Source organism: Glycine soja, chromosome 13 (assembly GCF_004193775.1).
Source record: "Glycine soja cultivar W05 chromosome 13, ASM419377v2, whole genome shotgun sequence".
In the NCBI taxonomy this organism is placed as follows: Eukaryota; Viridiplantae; Streptophyta; class Magnoliopsida; order Fabales; family Fabaceae; genus Glycine; species Glycine soja.
In genome coordinates, this window is record NC_041014.1 from 28357152 (window position 1) to 28373999 (window position 16848).

At 34.3% G+C, this 16848-nt stretch overlaps 2 protein-coding genes across 5 annotated transcripts; one reads left to right on the forward strand and one right to left on the reverse strand.

The window, feature by feature from the left end:
• Positions 1–1662: 1662 nt before the first annotated feature.
• Positions 1663–9649, forward strand: LOC114382802 (anaphase-promoting complex subunit 2-like). Of its 4 annotated transcripts, none has more exons than XM_028342421.1 (17): positions 1665–2089; positions 2159–2251; positions 2340–2571; positions 3131–3423; positions 3578–3649; positions 4430–4674; positions 5093–5509; positions 5617–5818; positions 5968–6082; positions 6193–6275; positions 7196–7315; positions 7446–7534; positions 7613–7694; positions 8035–8226; positions 8661–8729; positions 8846–9022; positions 9174–9649. In XM_028342421.1, exons 1-16 carry the CDS (start codon positions 1859–1861, stop codon positions 8966–8968), a joined length of 2658 nt encoding a protein of 885 aa, XP_028198222.1. In that variant the 5' UTR covers positions 1665–1858; the 3' UTR covers positions 8969–9022; positions 9174–9649. The 4 variants fall into 4 exon arrangements, with proteins under 4 accessions (XP_028198223.1, XP_028198222.1, XP_028198220.1 ...); XM_028342419.1 differs by having other exon boundaries at positions 1666–2089; positions 9228–9649; XM_028342420.1 differs by having other exon boundaries at positions 1666–2089; positions 9231–9649.
• On the reverse strand, positions 9151–12270 carry LOC114381756 (protein RADIALIS-like 4). The gene is made up of 2 exons (XM_028340976.1): positions 11993–12270; positions 9151–9295 (listed from the first exon to the last, which is right to left on the reverse strand). The coding sequence occupies exons 1-2, from the start codon at positions 12268–12270 to the stop codon at positions 9151–9153; spliced, it is 423 nt and encodes a 140-aa protein (XP_028196777.1).
• Positions 12271–16848: the final 4578 nt, after the last annotated feature.

Genomic DNA, 16848 nt, shown 5'->3' on the forward strand with positions numbered 1-16848 from the left:
TGGCACACAACATTGATGTTGTCTTGTGTTATTGCATACCACACATGTCGGGCTACACACTGTGTGCAAAATTGGTGGTCACATGGACCCATTTCAATCCAATCAAGTTTTAAGTCAAAACATATCACACAAACAAATTGACCTTCAGTATCATCTTCATCACTATCATCAATATCCTCTATTGCATAAAATTGACCTTTAGTAATGGCATCATTCTCAATTGCATCTCCATGTCTAGATTGACCTTCAGAGATCCTTTTGCATCTCCAACCCTAGATGAACCTTCAATCGAACTAGTGAGAGATCTCTCATCGTTAGATTGACCTTCATAATCAATTTTTCCTTTCCCTTTTGCATCTTTAGGACCTTCAACAAAATCATTGAGAGATTTCCTTTGATTAGCATCAATCAATGAGACCTTTTATGTTATACTCACTTGCTTTAACTTTTATTAGCATCCTCAAGTGATATCTCCAGGTGGATTATCGATCTCAATTTTTTTTTTCTACTACAACATGCATATATAATTATTAGTAAATGATGTATGATGTTCAACTCATGAAAAAATAAATGTAAGTAAAATGTATGTGAAGTTGGTCAAGATCATATATATTATGTAGTTTTTTTGACTGAAGATCATATATATTAGTTAGTTAGTAAGTTGTTAACTTAGATTTTTTAAAAAATATGCATATTTATTTATTTTGTAATTAAAGAAAGAGTTTAATGTTTATGCACTGGTATAAAATAATTTTACATTTTCATTTAATTATATATCATTGTTTAAATTATTTAAGATAAAAAATTTTAACGGTAGATATCTTTTGAGAATTAAAATGTAAATTTAAAGGATTAAAAAAAATCTACTTATTAACTTTAAGGACTAAAATAGATAAATTTAAAAACTATAAGAACTAAATAAATAATTAAACCTAAAAAGTAAAATTAGGTGCACAACCTTTGCTTTGCACAATTTTTTTTAAGTGAAAAGAAAGAAAGGTGAAAAAAAAAATGATATTCCATTATTCAGCGGCTTATACATGATAAGCTACTTGAGACATATATATATATATATATATATATATATATATATATATATATATGTATTTTGATGAGTGAGTACAATATTTACATAGGAATCAATTGGTCAAATAAATTAAAAAAATGCAAAAATACCTGCTTGATTTCCTAACTTAGTTTTTGGTTTTCAATTGATCCCTTGTATTTTAAAAGTCTTAAAATAGTCCCAAAAGAATTTTTTAGAAACACGTTTTTCCTTTTGTTAGATTAAACCCAAACAATGTTAAGCATGTGTCACCCACGAGTCAATCGTAGCTTTCTTCATTGTGGAATGCAATAGTGGTAACACCATCCTGTTGGTCACAATGGCGAAGTTCACTCTAAATGATGCTAACAAGACTAAATTTCTTTGACATGAACCCTGTCTAGAGTTATAACCTCTCTCTGATTGTGGAACCACATAATAAACTCATGCCAAATATCGCACCATCATGAAAGTCAAAGGAGCTGCCTTTACCAATAACACAAGTTTAATGCCGTTTGAATTAAAAGTAACCCAAAAACAAATATGTAACTAAAAAATTTATCTAGAAATTATTTTAAAACATAAATGGTGAATTTAAAAAATAAATAAATTTGAGGAGCAAACATATAGTTTAGCCTAAAAAAATGTGAAATGCTTAGAACCTGAACAACCATTGTTGCTCGAAGACCTTTGTTGTCGCTCCAACGAAAGTGGTGTAGCGTTTTTACGAAAATCCAATCTGGCGCCCAAATTACCTTCTACTGCACTGAGTATTCTTTTAGTTGAGTTCATTGACTCATAATTCCAAAGGCCATGGAGGAACCAAACCCGTGTTTTTTCAACCCTGCAATTTTGGATTCTCTCACTGACGATTCGGTGCACGAAATCCTCGACAGCTACAATGACTTTTGCAACGCTACGCAATCCCTTCTCGCCGGTAACGGCGATCTCTCCGTCGCTTCCGACTTCGTTTCTCACGTTCACACTCTCTGCAAGCACCGCCTCCGTTCCCTCGTTCAAGACCATTTTTTTCGACTCCTAGAGGTACCCCACAATTTTATTTCCCTAATAGTGCTGCAAAGTCCGAAAATTTATGGTGTTTTTTGGTCGCAGGAGACGTTTGAACGAAATGGGGCATCGAGATTTTGGCGCCATTTTGATCCTTATTTTCATGTTGCGGGTTTGAACAAGAATGATGACCTTGATGTGAGTGTTTTTCAACCTTACATGACTTTCCTTTTCTCACTTTATGTTGTGGTGATTGTTTTGGTTGTGTTGTGAACGGTTTAAGCAGATTGATGAGGATGAGATTCAGAGTGTGTTGTATAATGCTTTGGAAGAGATTACTTTGGAGAAACAATATCAGGAGAAGTGTCTGTTGATGTTGGTGCATGCTTTGCAATCTTACAAGGACCAGGTGTCAGAGGATAAGCATGGTTTTGAAGGAGACAGGAATTACCTTACCTCCAAGTATCAATGGATTGTCTCTTCTGTACTTATGGCTTCGCTTTCTCGGCATTTCCCTGGTTTGTATGCAGTTTATTGTCTTTTGTTAGGTTAAGATGAGAGCTTGCAATAAGTGAATTTATTGCTTTGGTTATAGAATTTTGTAGACAAATCTCTTGGTTTTCACCATAAGTGCAATTCTACATCCAAGTTTGTTGTGGTTAGCTCTAATGTATCGGTTAACATAGGTCTGTTCTTAATGCAGTATTTTCACCATTGGATTTGACTATGTACATGTAAATTAAGTAATCTCTGTTGTTGATGAAAAAATCAACTGTTGATAGTCCAGCATATCCATGATTTGTTAATCATGTGCACGCTACATTGACCCATCAACAATTCGGATTTGTTAATTTACCCTCAGAAGTGAGTTGCTCACTTTAGAGGAACCAAATCCTCCTCTTTTTCCCTTTGTAAAAATATCTAGTTGCTTGAAAGTTTTGCTTATTATGAATACAGTTACTGTCTTTCGTTCCTGTTGGCGTTAATTTCTCTTATTTGATGTTTTTTCTTGAGGAGCTTACTACATCCTTACTTTTTTGGCCTTGCATGTTTTCCCCCGTTTGCTGGTGCTATCAGTTATACTGCATTGGTATTTTAAAAGAAAACTGGAGGAGGTAAGTGCAATTATGGATGGAGAGTTCTGTGATGATGCATCTCAAAATAAAGATGGCATGAATTTAGATGAAAAAGGAAAAATATGCAACAAAGTTGGTGAAATGGATGTTGATGAGTGCTATAGCGACCATAGGTTCTCGGAAAACAGTAGACTTGTGAAGAACATTGGAAAAGTTGTTCTTGATCTTAGGAATCTTGGATTTACTTCCATGGCTGAAGATGCTTATGCTTCTGCTATATTTTTACTACTGAAGGTGAGCATGTTTGTTAAATTCAAAATCCTGGCTTTTCCAGTTGTCCTCAATCTCTTTTTTGCCTATTTTGCTCTCCCAATTTTGTTGCATTTATGTGTCTCTTTGCGAATCTAATCTTTGGATGACATTTGTTTTTCTCTCATCTGAATGACAGGCAAAAGTACATGATGTAGCTGGTGATGATTTTCGGAGTTCTGTTTTACAATCTATTAAAAGCTGGATACAGGTTTGTTGTGCATAGAGAAGTACATCTCACTGTGGCATGAATGCAAATTAACTGCAGTAATTTGTTCTTTTGCCAATCCTATTATGTTTTAAAATTCAATTGCTGTTTTTAATATCATGGTGAAACATAATTTTGACTCATTATACTTCAAATGTGTATTTCTATCATATTGTAACAATTAATGTTTTGGTACTTCTCATTATTCAGTTAGCAATGAACAATTTATCATCTTAAAAGAGACTGGTCACTGGTTGATCAAATGATGACCAACCCCCAAAAACATTTCCAAGTATCCAGTCGTGTCAAAATTTTATACCACATACAAGTTTCACTTCACTTGTTTTCTTAATAGCATTTTTTACTTTGTTAGTCTTGTTGCATTTCAATTCTTACATAACTATGATTCTTTCCTCAGGAGATATATTAAATTCATTTACATATATTGTATGGATTCCGTTAATAAGATTTTTTAGGATGCTTTGCTTTGGCCAATCATTTGTTTTCACAGGAACAATTTTAATTACATGCTGTATAAAAAATATCAATGATCATATGCAATAAGTCTAGTAGGTGAAAAGTATCTCTATAGTGCATACGAGTTCCAAAGTTGTTAATGGAAGAATTTAAAACTAGATCCTAGTTTTATTTATTTCTGAAAATTGGACAGTCACTGTGGCACTATATCTAAAATATAATTTCTGCCCATAGTAGCCTATTTAGAAAAATAAATGTATGCTTTCATAATTCTAACACAGTACACTGATAACTGGAATCATTCAGGCTGTTCCTCTTCAGTTTCTTCATGCACTTCTTGTCTATCTTGGTGATGTCGTTAGTTATGAGAGTACTTCATCAGGTCTGAAATCACCTTTGGCACCACAGCCATCTTCATGCTGTCCTGGAATTGATACTCCCTCTGAAGGGCTTGTAAGGTGGAAGTTGCGGCTGGAATATTTTGCATATGAAACACTACAAGATTTAAGAATAGCCAAATTATTCGAGATAATTGTTGATTATCCTGAGAGGTACTTTGTTTTTAATTCTCTGTTTTTCTTCTGAGTTTTCTATTAGAAAATTAATTACCCTCTTTTATGTCTTAGCAAATTGAAGGGCTAGATTAGCACCCTTGACTGAAACATGTTCACTGGTTATAGCTTCCAGCAATAGCAGAGAGAATGACAATTATTCTAGGCTTTAACATGTTCTTCTGGAAATGTTGTTTCTGTTTGTCTGAACAATGAAGCTTGAATTTGAATTATCACCTCTTTCTTGTTACACTTGCATGCTTTAACCTTGGTTTTGAATAACTTTTAAACTCCAACATTAAACACTAGTGCCATTTGACATGTCATAACAAATTAATTCTTTGCTAGATTGTGGCTCATTTGTTCATGTGACATCTTCTGATAATTTATTTTCCTTTCTCTCTACCAATATTGGAAGCTCTCCGGCAATTGAAGACTTAAAATTGTGTCTTGAATACACTGGACAACATTCAAAGCTGGTGGAATCATTTATTTCAGCACTGCGTTATCGCTTGCTTACTGCAGGCGCGTCAACCAATGATATATTACACCAATATGTTTCAACTATTAAAGCACTTAGGACAATAGACCCTGCAGGTGTTTTTCTTGAGGCAGTTGGTGAACCCATAAGGGATTATCTAAGAGGAAGGAGAGATACCATAAAGTGCATAGTAACCATGATGACAGATGGGACTGGTGCACATTCAAGTTCATCTGGAAATCCTGGAGATAGCCTTCTTGAAGAGTTGAACAGAGATGAAGAGATTCAAGAGAATGCTGGTGTTGATGATGATTTTAACACTGATGATAGGCAAGCATGGATCAATGCCATGCGGTATAGTTTTATTCTGGATGATCAGCTGTTTTTAATTGTTCTTTCTGATTTGGTCTGCCTGACATATTATAAACTGATGTTTCTTTTAATTGGGCTTTTCCGAGCAGATGGCAACCTGACCCTGTGGAAGCAGATCCATTAAAGGGAAGCAGAAACCAAAGGAAGGTTGACATACTTGGGATGATTGTTAGCATAATTGGTTCAAAAGATCAATTAGTTCATGAATATCGAACTATGCTTGCCGAGAAACTTCTAAATAAATCAGATTACGATATTGATTCAGAGATACGTACTCTAGAACTCCTCAAGGTATTTATTCAAATAAAAACTCATTAAGCCTTTTTATTTGATGGGTATGGAGTTAATATTTTATTATAATATTATTATTATTTTGTGTGTATTCATTCTTGATTTTGTATTGCAATCTAAACATTTGTTTAATTCTTTTATTTTTGCAGATACACTTTGGAGAGAGCAGCCTACAGAAATGTGAGATTATGCTCAATGATCTAATTGGCTCAAAGAGAACCAACAGTAACATTAAAGCTACCATAAATCAGCCATCTCAGACAAGTAATTTCCAAGTTCATATTTCCCATATTTGTGATTATTGCCAACAACAATTTTAGCTACTATTTATGTTTTAAGTCTTTTTAACAAATAAATTGGTGATGCACCCTCAGGTGTTGAAGTGGGAGACAATGCAATATCCATGGATGCAATTTCTGCTACTATCATATCTTCTAATTTCTGGCCTCCAATACAGGTTTGCAGACAAGATTCTTTTATTGGTTCTTTGAATTTTGGTGAATGAGCAAATAAATGATTGTTATGATACAGTATCTATTCCTCACTACTCAGGTTATATTTTATATTTAGGTTCAGCAATAAGGCTTCTCAGAAAAAGTAGCAATAATTATTCTTCAGTGCAATTATTATTATTACTATTATATGTGTACTCTTCATTATCTAGCAGTATCTAATTACTTCTTTCTATTAATTTCTATTTAAGAATCACTTCTACAACTTGAGAGGCAGGAGTTATATTGGTCCCATGGTTCTTTTTATTCTCTTGTTCCTTAATATTTTAGCTCGTAAATCCAAATCATTTTACATAATTTTTCCTCGCCTTATCTTAAGCAAATATAATCCCAAAATTGAGCAAACTTTCTTTTTCCTGTCCCTACCTTTCTTGCTATTGTCACTCATTTTTCATTGTTGTCATCATTATGTGGGAGGCAAATTTGTATTCTCCAAAGGTAAATGTACTCCTCACATGCATATGCAATATTTTTTGCAGCAAAATATTTGAATTTTTCTTTCTAAAAGGTAAAGTAGAAAATAAAAACACATCAATCAAATCAGGTTTTTAGTGTTGATTGGGTCTTTTCAAGCAGCTTAAACAATTTCAGAGTTTTGTGATATTCCATTTCAGTTTTAATATAATCTCATTGAGATTTTCTTCTAACTAGTGATATTTGCTTTACATTTTTTATAACAGTTTTCTTTTCTAGAAAGCTCTGCCTTTCTCTTCTGTTTTTGTTTTGATTCATTTTCAACTTGAAGCATAAACCAAGCACAATATGATATCATAATGAATTGTTGGACCAGAACAGATTTTTAATGATTTCATTGTTGTCCTGCAAAACTGTCTCTGTACTATATTAACTTTGAAGAGAATTACAGGATGAGCCCCTTAACCTGCCTGAGCCTGTTGACCAGCTCCTATCTGATTATGCAAAGAGATTTAATGAAATCAAAACTCCCCGTAAGCTGCAGTGGAAAAAAAGTCTTGGAACCATCAAGGTTAGTTGCTCTTAGCCGTCTGCAGATATTTGACAGTTTTTGAATTTGATGAATAATGTTGACACTTTCTCACCTTTTACTGTTTTACCTCTATATTTTTTTCCTAATATTATCATTTTCAATGGTTTAGCTGGAGTTGCAGTTTCAAGATAGGGAAATACAATTCACAGTAGCGCCTGTTCATGCATCTATCATTATGAAATTTCAAGATCAACCAAGGTATCCTCAGCAATCCATGCATACCTTTAGTCTGTTTTTTGATTGTATAATAATATTATATTATATTTCTTCTTTCAGTTGGACCTCTAAAAACCTTGCAGCTGCTATTGGGATACCTGCAGATGTTTTAAATCGGAGAATAAATTTCTGGATAAGCAAGGTAGGTCTGATGGGCCACTTCTACAAATTTTCTTAGTGTTCTTTTTGGTATCACTATTTTGCTGCATGATTATATTTAGTAGGTGTAGACAAATATTATTATTATTATTATTATCTTGAGTTATCTAACTTATGATGGCTTTTTCATAGCAAAAAAAATTCGTTTAGTTTACTTCAACAATCACGTTCATTTATCTATGATGATTCTAATATTTCGATGACATGACTTGCTGTTCAATTGAGTATAACTTTCATGGCTGTGAATTTTCTTGTTTAAAACTGCAAGTCTGTAGTTTAGAAGTGAAGTTGAAAGTAACTACTCACTGTTTTTTTGTACACAGGGAATCATTGCAGAGTCGCAAGGGGCAGATTCCTCTGACCATGTATACACCATTGTGGAAAACATGGCTGAGACAAGTAAGAATGGAGCTAGTACTGGTTGTGCTCAGGAACTTCTAGGAGGTGAAGAGGAGGAAGAGAGATCTGTGGCATCGGTGGAAAATCAACTTCGTAAGGAAATGACTGTATATGAGGTATGTGAGATAAAGTAATGGTTAGTTGATACTTGTGACTTGCTTCCATATTTTTAGTTAATCAATACTAATAAAAAAAATAACTTCCAAGACTTGAGAATTCTTGCAATGTATGTTATTTAAAATTTTAATCTTTGATGGGTAATATATCTTGTAGCAATTCTTAATGGCTTTCATTCACATGGGGGCTGGGAAATCTATTTAATGAAGGAACACTATAGAGAATGGATGTTCCCTGAGTAAATAAATGCAGTTCTTTGTCATCATCAGCCTGTTATTCCTAGTTTTGCCAATATGCACAAATCGTTTTCTTGCAAATGATGATGGTTTTGGGCTGTACAATTTATTCATTAATGCATCTTGAGGTATTTAAACACAAGGGAGTGTGCAATGCATATGATTAAAGATATCTAACTGGTGTAGCTTCATGGCAGAAATTTATCCTGGGGATGCTCACAAACTTTGGTAGCATGGCATTAGATCGAATTCACAATACTCTCAAGGTAAGAATGGCTTGTCTTGTACCCCCTGAATTTTTTTTACACCTAATCACCTATATAAATGTTTGGACACAGATAGACCAATCAGTTAGATTGGTTACATGATTGTATTGTTGCAGATGTTTTGCATTGCCGATCCCCCATATGACAAGTCACTCCAGCAACTACAAAGCTTTTTGTCTGGTCTAGTTTCTGAGGAGAAGTTAGAACTTCGGGATGGAATGTACTTTCTAAAGAAGTAGTTTGACTTCGGAGTTGAAATGGAATCAATTTGGTCATGAGTTCTGAGCAAAAAGGTGAGATTTCTAAATGTTTTCCGGAACCCGAATATCATGAAAGTTTTGCATTTTTTTTTAAAATTAACTTAGTCATCATCAGTTATCACAAATTTCTTTCATTGCATCAATCTTAACTATCCATGTTTTTACTGATGTGTTTGTTCATTAGTCATTACCACATAAGGTTCATGAATGACTTTATCTTTGGAATTCACTGAACCAGCAGCTTGAGCTCCATTTTTGGTGGCATCTTTGTGTTGTCCTGAGGAAATTGCTATATATGCTTCCACTCTAGGGATAACACAAATTCAAGCACACCAAAGATAATCTTTGTTCCAGGAGATGTGGATTTGAAGACATTATTTGCTCTTTTGGCTTTCATGGTGTGCTACTCCTGGTTTTGCTAATCCTTTTCCAAAGATTCCTCTTTTTTATATTATCTATTCTCACTGAGTCACCTACCGCTATGTAAATGTGTATTATTTACTGCTAATTTAGTGTTGTGGATAAATTATATTATATTGAATAGGAGAAAATATTTTATATGGCCCCATGCAGTGTTTACATCAAATAGTGTAAAAGTTAATTCGTATGAGCAAACTAAGGGAATTTGTATGGAACAAACTCTTCCCAAGTTGATCCTTATCTAGTTGGGGTTGCACCCCGTTGAAATTATTAAAATTTTAAGAAATTGAAGTTCATGGGTTCGTGTCGTGTTAGACCAAGGGGACTATTGGGCTTGATTAATGGTAATTAATTTACAAATTTTAATAACTAAATTTAGTGTCATGCAATTTTGGCATTAATTTTTTTAGAAGCGATTTTAGGCTTTAAATTGGTGATTTACTTGTATTGAAATCCTTGATTTTAATTCTTTTTAAGATCATTAAAGTGTTTTTTTATTGAAGAAAGTTCAAATTGTGATCCACTTTACATAATACAAACTTTACTATTTTTTTAAATTATTGTTTTAGTCTTCTAATTTATTTTTTAGATTTAATTTGATCTTTAGTTTTTTTATTTAATTTGATTTTTTGATTTTTTTAAATCGATTTAATTTGATCTTTCAGTTTAATTTATAAGAAATTATATTTTGTGGCAGTTTAAAATTTTCATTAAATGGTTTTAAATTGTTACAAAATATATATTTTATAAAAAAAAAATTAATTTTAAAAATTAAAGAACTAAATTGAATAAAAAAATTAAAAAAATTAAATTGAATCTAAATAATAAATTAGTGGGAAAAAATAATTAACCATTTTTTTTTTGTGAATACAAATACTCGACAATGATAAAATTATCAATAGTATTAAATTAAACAATGTTAATTACTGGGATAAATTGTTTCCAATTTGTAATATTGAATGCGATGAAGAAAACATTTTTTTTTCTCGAGAAAATTTACTGTTAATATTTATTATATAGTATGAAGTATTATTTTGCCATGAGAAGGAGAAAGTCCTTATCGAGTCGATTATGAAGAAAAAAAAACATGCAATGTTGAATTGCAAGTTACCAAGGTTCCCAAGCTGGCTTTATCACAAACGAAAGATAATAGAGAAATGAAATTGATTAAAGAAAATGAAAATGTTTATTAATTAGAAAAAATGGCTGACTTGTTAAAAAAATGTTTACTCCTGCACCATCCCTTCTTATATCCGACAAATTTGCCTCCATGTACGTCCTACAAAAAGATATTTGAAATTGAATTGCTTAGAGCATTCAATTCAAATTAAAATACTTGGGATGCCTGCATAATTAAAAGAGAAAAAAAAATGTATCATAAATTGCATTATAATTAATTTTGATAAACTAGAATGGGACCCCTGCAGTTGCAGGGTTTTTAAAAAATAAAAATAGAAAGTGAGAGTAACAGAGAAAAGTAACAAAAAAAATTGTTGATTAATTTGTATTTTTTTAATTTTTTTTTTAAATAAGGTTGTACCAAAGCTAGTTGGAAGTGACAAAAAAAAAAAGTGTTTTTTTTGCTGTATTTGCAGGGTGATAAAACAGAAGACAGTAGAGTACATAAAAGTAAAAGTAACTGGGACCCTAGGACAGAAAACAATAACACGTGGCAAAGGAGTTAGGGGTGACACGTGGAAGTAAATGGTTGCTGGACGGTTTTATTAATACTATTGATTACATTTTAGTGCTACTTGGTTTGAGTTTTACTGAAAAAACACATCCTCCCTCCCATGTTATTGTAAGATTGAAATGTTAAAGAAAATCAAAATTAAAAAAGATGATAGTTTGAGGGAACCAAATCATCGGTTCCACTTTGTTTCACTTGATGTCCTACTAATTAAAATTTATCATATTAATTAAAAATTAAATTTCACTCACCACTTTAAAACATGATCTTGTTCGAAATAAAATCAAATTTTAATTTTAATTGATGTGATAAATTTTAATTAATAAAACTAATGATTTATTCTTAGTTTGAGATGGTTGAGATAATTATAAAAATAGTATATGAAATATATATTTGAAAGAGAAGATAAATAATTAAGCATTTCAATTTATAGTATAAGAATAAAGTTATATTTGGATAACTTTTTTTATAAACACAAAAATAAAAATAAAAATGAAAAATAATTCTCTTGAGAGGTTAAAATCAACTTTTGAAAAAACTAAAATGTAAGAGTTTTACTAATTAACTTATGCCTTATTTCATTTTTTTTTCTTCTATATATAAATACTTATTTAACCAAGCCTAAATCACTTAACATTTAATGTTATTTAAGTTAAAATTCTGTAGTAGAGAATGCGACATGTTTTCCACCCATATTAACATGTAAATTAATGAATGTAAGAGCCAAAAGAATATGAATAAATAAACAAAAAAAATAGCCAAGAGAAAGGTATGGAAATGGAATCATATTGCAATGCTTGCATGAGAGAAGAAACAAAAGAAAAAGAGTAGGCAGAATTGAAATTCATTTTGTTACATCTTAATTAAAAGCAGTACTAGTAATTAGTAAATACCTCTCTGCATGATCATTCATGTTTTCTGAGAACTTATAATCGGGAATTGGAACACGCCCTGACTCTATTCTACCAAGATCTTCTAAAAGAATTGCATAGTGTCTCTCCACTTCCTCCACCGATTTATTGCCAACTTCTTTGGCTATATTTTGCCACCGATCTGGGGTGTGTTCATCAAACAAGACCAATGCCTTCTCAAATTGTTTGTTCTGCAATCTTGTCCACGGGGGAATAAAATGTTCTTTGTGATTATTATTGTTCAAGGATTTTGAAGCCATTGGGTTGCGTACTTTCATAGAATTTCAAAGTGTACAAGAAGAAATATTGAAGTAATATATATATATATATATATATATATATATATATATATATATGATACAATTATTGTACTTATCCTTTATATATGGAGGTGTAAAGATTTACGTTGGTTGTGGCTTGAGTATAGGGTCACTCGTGGCTAACTTATATATAGATTAAACGTGTGACAGATACCAATTCTGTTTATAACTATCTCAAGTTGATCATGTTTAGTGGTAAAGATAAATATATGAGAACTAATGCTAAATGACACCAATGCTGATTATAGCACTAAAAGATTTAAATAAATCTGATTTATTATGTAATTACATACTACAGCAGTGCTATTTAGAACGAAATAACAAACATACTAAACATGTAAATCTATACGTGGATGAATGTCGTTTTTTAAATAAATATTAATTTGAAAATTTTAAAAAATATATATAACATGGCTGATGGTTTTGGCGGAATACAGTTTGTGATGATTTAATGAAATTATTTTTATACAAATTAGCATTTTTCTGCTATACTTATGCTCTGTTTGCCTTTTGTCAAAGATCATGTAACTTTCTTCTTCATGTAACTTGATAGAAACAAAAATAATGAAGTGGGCCTTGAGGAGAATTATAAGCCCCAGGTTTGGAGAGTTTACAAGAGGAAACGTGGGAAGGGAATGAAAGATGATGAGCTGGCAAAAAGGGTGATGAGGAGCACGTGAAGTAGTTAGTATTTAGTATGCGGAGGGAAGAGAGAATAATCACGATAGAATTTGGGATTAGGAGAGAGAAATGAGATCACCTTGAGGTGAGGGAAGCTGTTAGTGCTTTGGGTTGATAGCTATCACTATCAATACATTCTATCTTTGTTTTATCTGTAATTTGTCATTTCTTCCATCAATATAATTATAGATTGTCCATTCTTTTGCTGTGTTATTTTGTTATCTGTTATATAACCCATCAATTGGTCCGACTTGTCGGATTTCAAATCGCTCTCTGTGACGGAGATTGTTCATGACAAGGATGGGTGACCGACTTGAAGCTTTGGAAACTCAGGTTGAAAACGTGACGATGACGCTACAGGAGCTTGCTTTGCAAATGCAACAACATGCACAGCAAATGCAACAACAGAGTGTGATCATGACAGAATTAAGCAAACAGATGGGGAAGAAGACAGCGAGGCAGGAGGACTCTACGGGTGATTCATCACATAGTGAGTCTCGTCTTGCAGGGAAGAAGGTGAAGCTTCCACTGTTTGAAGGAGAGGACCCAATAGCGTGGATTACACGAGTTGAGATCTACTTTGATGTTCAAAATACATCGAATGAGATGTGTGTGAAATTGGCGCGCCTAAGCATGGAAGGTTCAACCATTCACTGGTTCAATCTTTTGATGGAAACGGAGGACGAGTTATCGTGGGAGAAACTGAAACGAGCGTTGATCGCCCGTTACGGTGGGAGGTGGTTAGAGAATCCTTTTGAAGAATTGTCGATGTTGAGACAAACAGGGAGTGTGGAAGAATTTGTCGAAGCGTTTGAACTCTTGTCGTTGCAGGTGGGACGACTCCTTGAGGAGCAGTACCTGGGGTACTTTATTAGTGGGTTGAAAGCTCAAATTCGAAGGAGAGTGAGAACCTTAAATCCTCAGAATCGTATGCAAATGATGAGGATGGAAAAGGATGTTGAGGACGAGCTGAAGGACGAGGACGATGATGGTGAAAGACGTTATGGGAAGAAGTCGGTGGGTTATCGTTTGGGCCGAAACGAATGGGGTGGGCAAGCGTCCAAATTTCGGAGCGGGTCAAATCAGGCCCACACAGATTCTACCCGATTCTCAAATCCGGGTTGGAACAACCCGGGGCAGAAAACGGGTTCAATTGCGTCAAACCTTATTTCCACTTCATCTTTGAGTTCGACAGGAAAGAAAGGTGAAAACGATCGTCGCATGCTAGTTTCAGAACGGTGGAAGGGAGTTCGGAGTATTCAAAATGATGAAATGGCAGAACGGCGAGCTAAGGGACTGTGTTTCAAATGTGGAGGAAAATTTCATCCCACTCTTCACAAATGTCCTGAACGTTCAATGCGTGTCCTCATTTTGGGAGAAGGTGAAGGGGTGAATGAAGAAGTTGAGATTGTTTCCATCGAAACTGTGGAGACTGAGGAAGAAGACGAAGATGCAGAAGCTAAATGCAAAATTATTGGAGTGATGGGGAGTATGGGGGAATTTCACACGATGAAGATAGATGGAAAGATTGCCAGCATCGAAGTGGTGGTCTTAATTGATAGTGGAGCTAGCCATAACTTCATATCCCCAGAAATAACTACTGCTTTAGGGTTGCAAATTACCCCTATGGCAGCTAAAACGATCAGATTGGGATATGGTCATAAGGTTCTTTCTAAAGGATTATGTGAGGGAGTTAGGATCAGTTTGGGTTCTCAAACATTTGTGGTTGATGCTTTAGTGCTGGAGTTGGGAGGTTTGGATGTGGTGTTAGGAGTATCATGGTTGAGTACTCTAGGGAAAGTGGTAGTGGACTGGAAGGATCTTTCTATGCAATTTTTATATGAGGGAAAGATGATTAATCTGCAATCTCAAGGTAGGTTCCAAGGGAGACAAAGGTGCTTACAATCTTTCTTGGAGGACAAACACAGGAGAAGTGGTGAAGATTGGTGGTGGACTAATCATGATGAAGTAGAGACAACATCAGAAGTTGGGCATGAGGAAGTGACTAAACTATTGGGTCAATTTTTTGGTGTGTTCCAAGAGAAAATAACACTGCCTCCTGAAAGAAAACAGGTGCATCAGATCAAGTTATTCCCAGAGCATGGTCCTATTAATGTGAGGCCATATAGATATCCACATCACCAAAAGGAAGAAATTGAAAAACAAGTGGCAGAGTTGTTGATTGCGGGAGTGATTCGACCAAGCATGAGTGCTTTTTCTAGTCCAGTAATCTTAGTCAAGAAGAAAGATGGTTCATGGCGTATGTGTGTCGACTATAGAGCTTTGAACAAAGCTACTGTCCCAGATAAGTACCCCATCCCTATTGTCGATGAGTTGCTAGATGAGTTGTATGGGGCAACAATTTTTTCTAAGATAGATCTAAAATCTGGTTATCATCATATTCGTGTCCATGAAAATGATGTTGAGAAAACTGCTTTTAGGACTCATAATGGGCACTATGAATACCTTGTTATGCCTTTTGGATTAATGAACGCTCCAGCCACGTTCCAAGCCACTATGAATGATATTTTTAGACCCTATCTTAGAAGCTTTGTGTTGGTATTCTTTGATGACATTCTTGTGTATAGTCGGAATGAAACTGAACACTTAGAGCACTTGAAGCAAGTGTTGACAGTTCTAAAATTGCATTGCTTTGTTGCTAATAAGGCAAAGTGCAAATTTGGATGTAAACAGATTGACTACCTGGGTCATATCATTTCTGGTGAGGGTGTAGCAGTAGATCCAAGGAAGATTAGGTGTATCATGGAGTGGCCTGAACCTAAGAATGTCAAAGGAGTACGTGGGTTTTTAGGTCTCACGGGTTATTACAAAAAATTTATCAAGGATTATGGTAAAATTGCTAAACCGTTGACTGAAATGACTAAGAAGAATAACTTTATTTGGGGAAAAGATGCTCTGGAGGCTTTCAATCATCTGAAGCAGATCATGACTACAGCTCCAGTACTAGTGTTACCTAATTTCTCTATTCCGTTTGAAGTGGAATGTGATGCGGCGAGGAGAGGAATTGGTGTTGTTTTGATGCAGCAGAGGCAACCTATAGCTTTTTTTAGCAAAGCTTTATCAGAGGGCAATTTAACAAAATCTGTGTATGAAAAGGAGCTCATGGCTTTAGTCTTAGCCATCCAACACTGGAGGCACTATCTGTTGGGTAGGCCCTTTGTGGTTTACACTGACCATAAAAGTTTGAAACATTTTTTACAACAAAGACTGACATCACCTGATCAACAGTGCTGGTTGGCCAAGCTTTTGGGCTATCAATTTGAGGTCAAATACAAGTCGGGGTTAGAGAATAAGGCGGCAGATGCTCTGTCAAGGTGTCATGGTGACCTGGAATTTTCTGCGTTGTTGTCTTATCCTACTTGGCTGGATGGAGAGAAGCTGTTGCAGGAAGTCAGGCAGGACACAATGCTTCAGAAGACAGTCAAAGAACTTCAAATGAATCCTGATTTGAAGGCTGGTTTTACTGTGCAGCAAGGTATTTTGTTTTATCAGGGTCGTTTGGTGTTGTCTCCTAATTCACCTTCTATTCCTCTATTGCTGAAAGAGTTTCATGAGACACCTATGGAAGGTCATTCGGGGTTCTTGAGAACTTATAAAAGGTTAGCAGCTAATTTGTATTGGCCAAGAATACAAAGATGGGTCAGGGACTTTGTGAGGGCATGTGATGTATGCTAGAGACAGAAATATGCAGCTACTTCACCTGGGGGATTGTTACAACCTTTGCCAATTCCCAATCCCAAATTCTATTCTGATTATTCTCTCTTCCCTCCGCACACTAAATACTAATTACTTCACGTGCTCCTCATCACCCTTTTT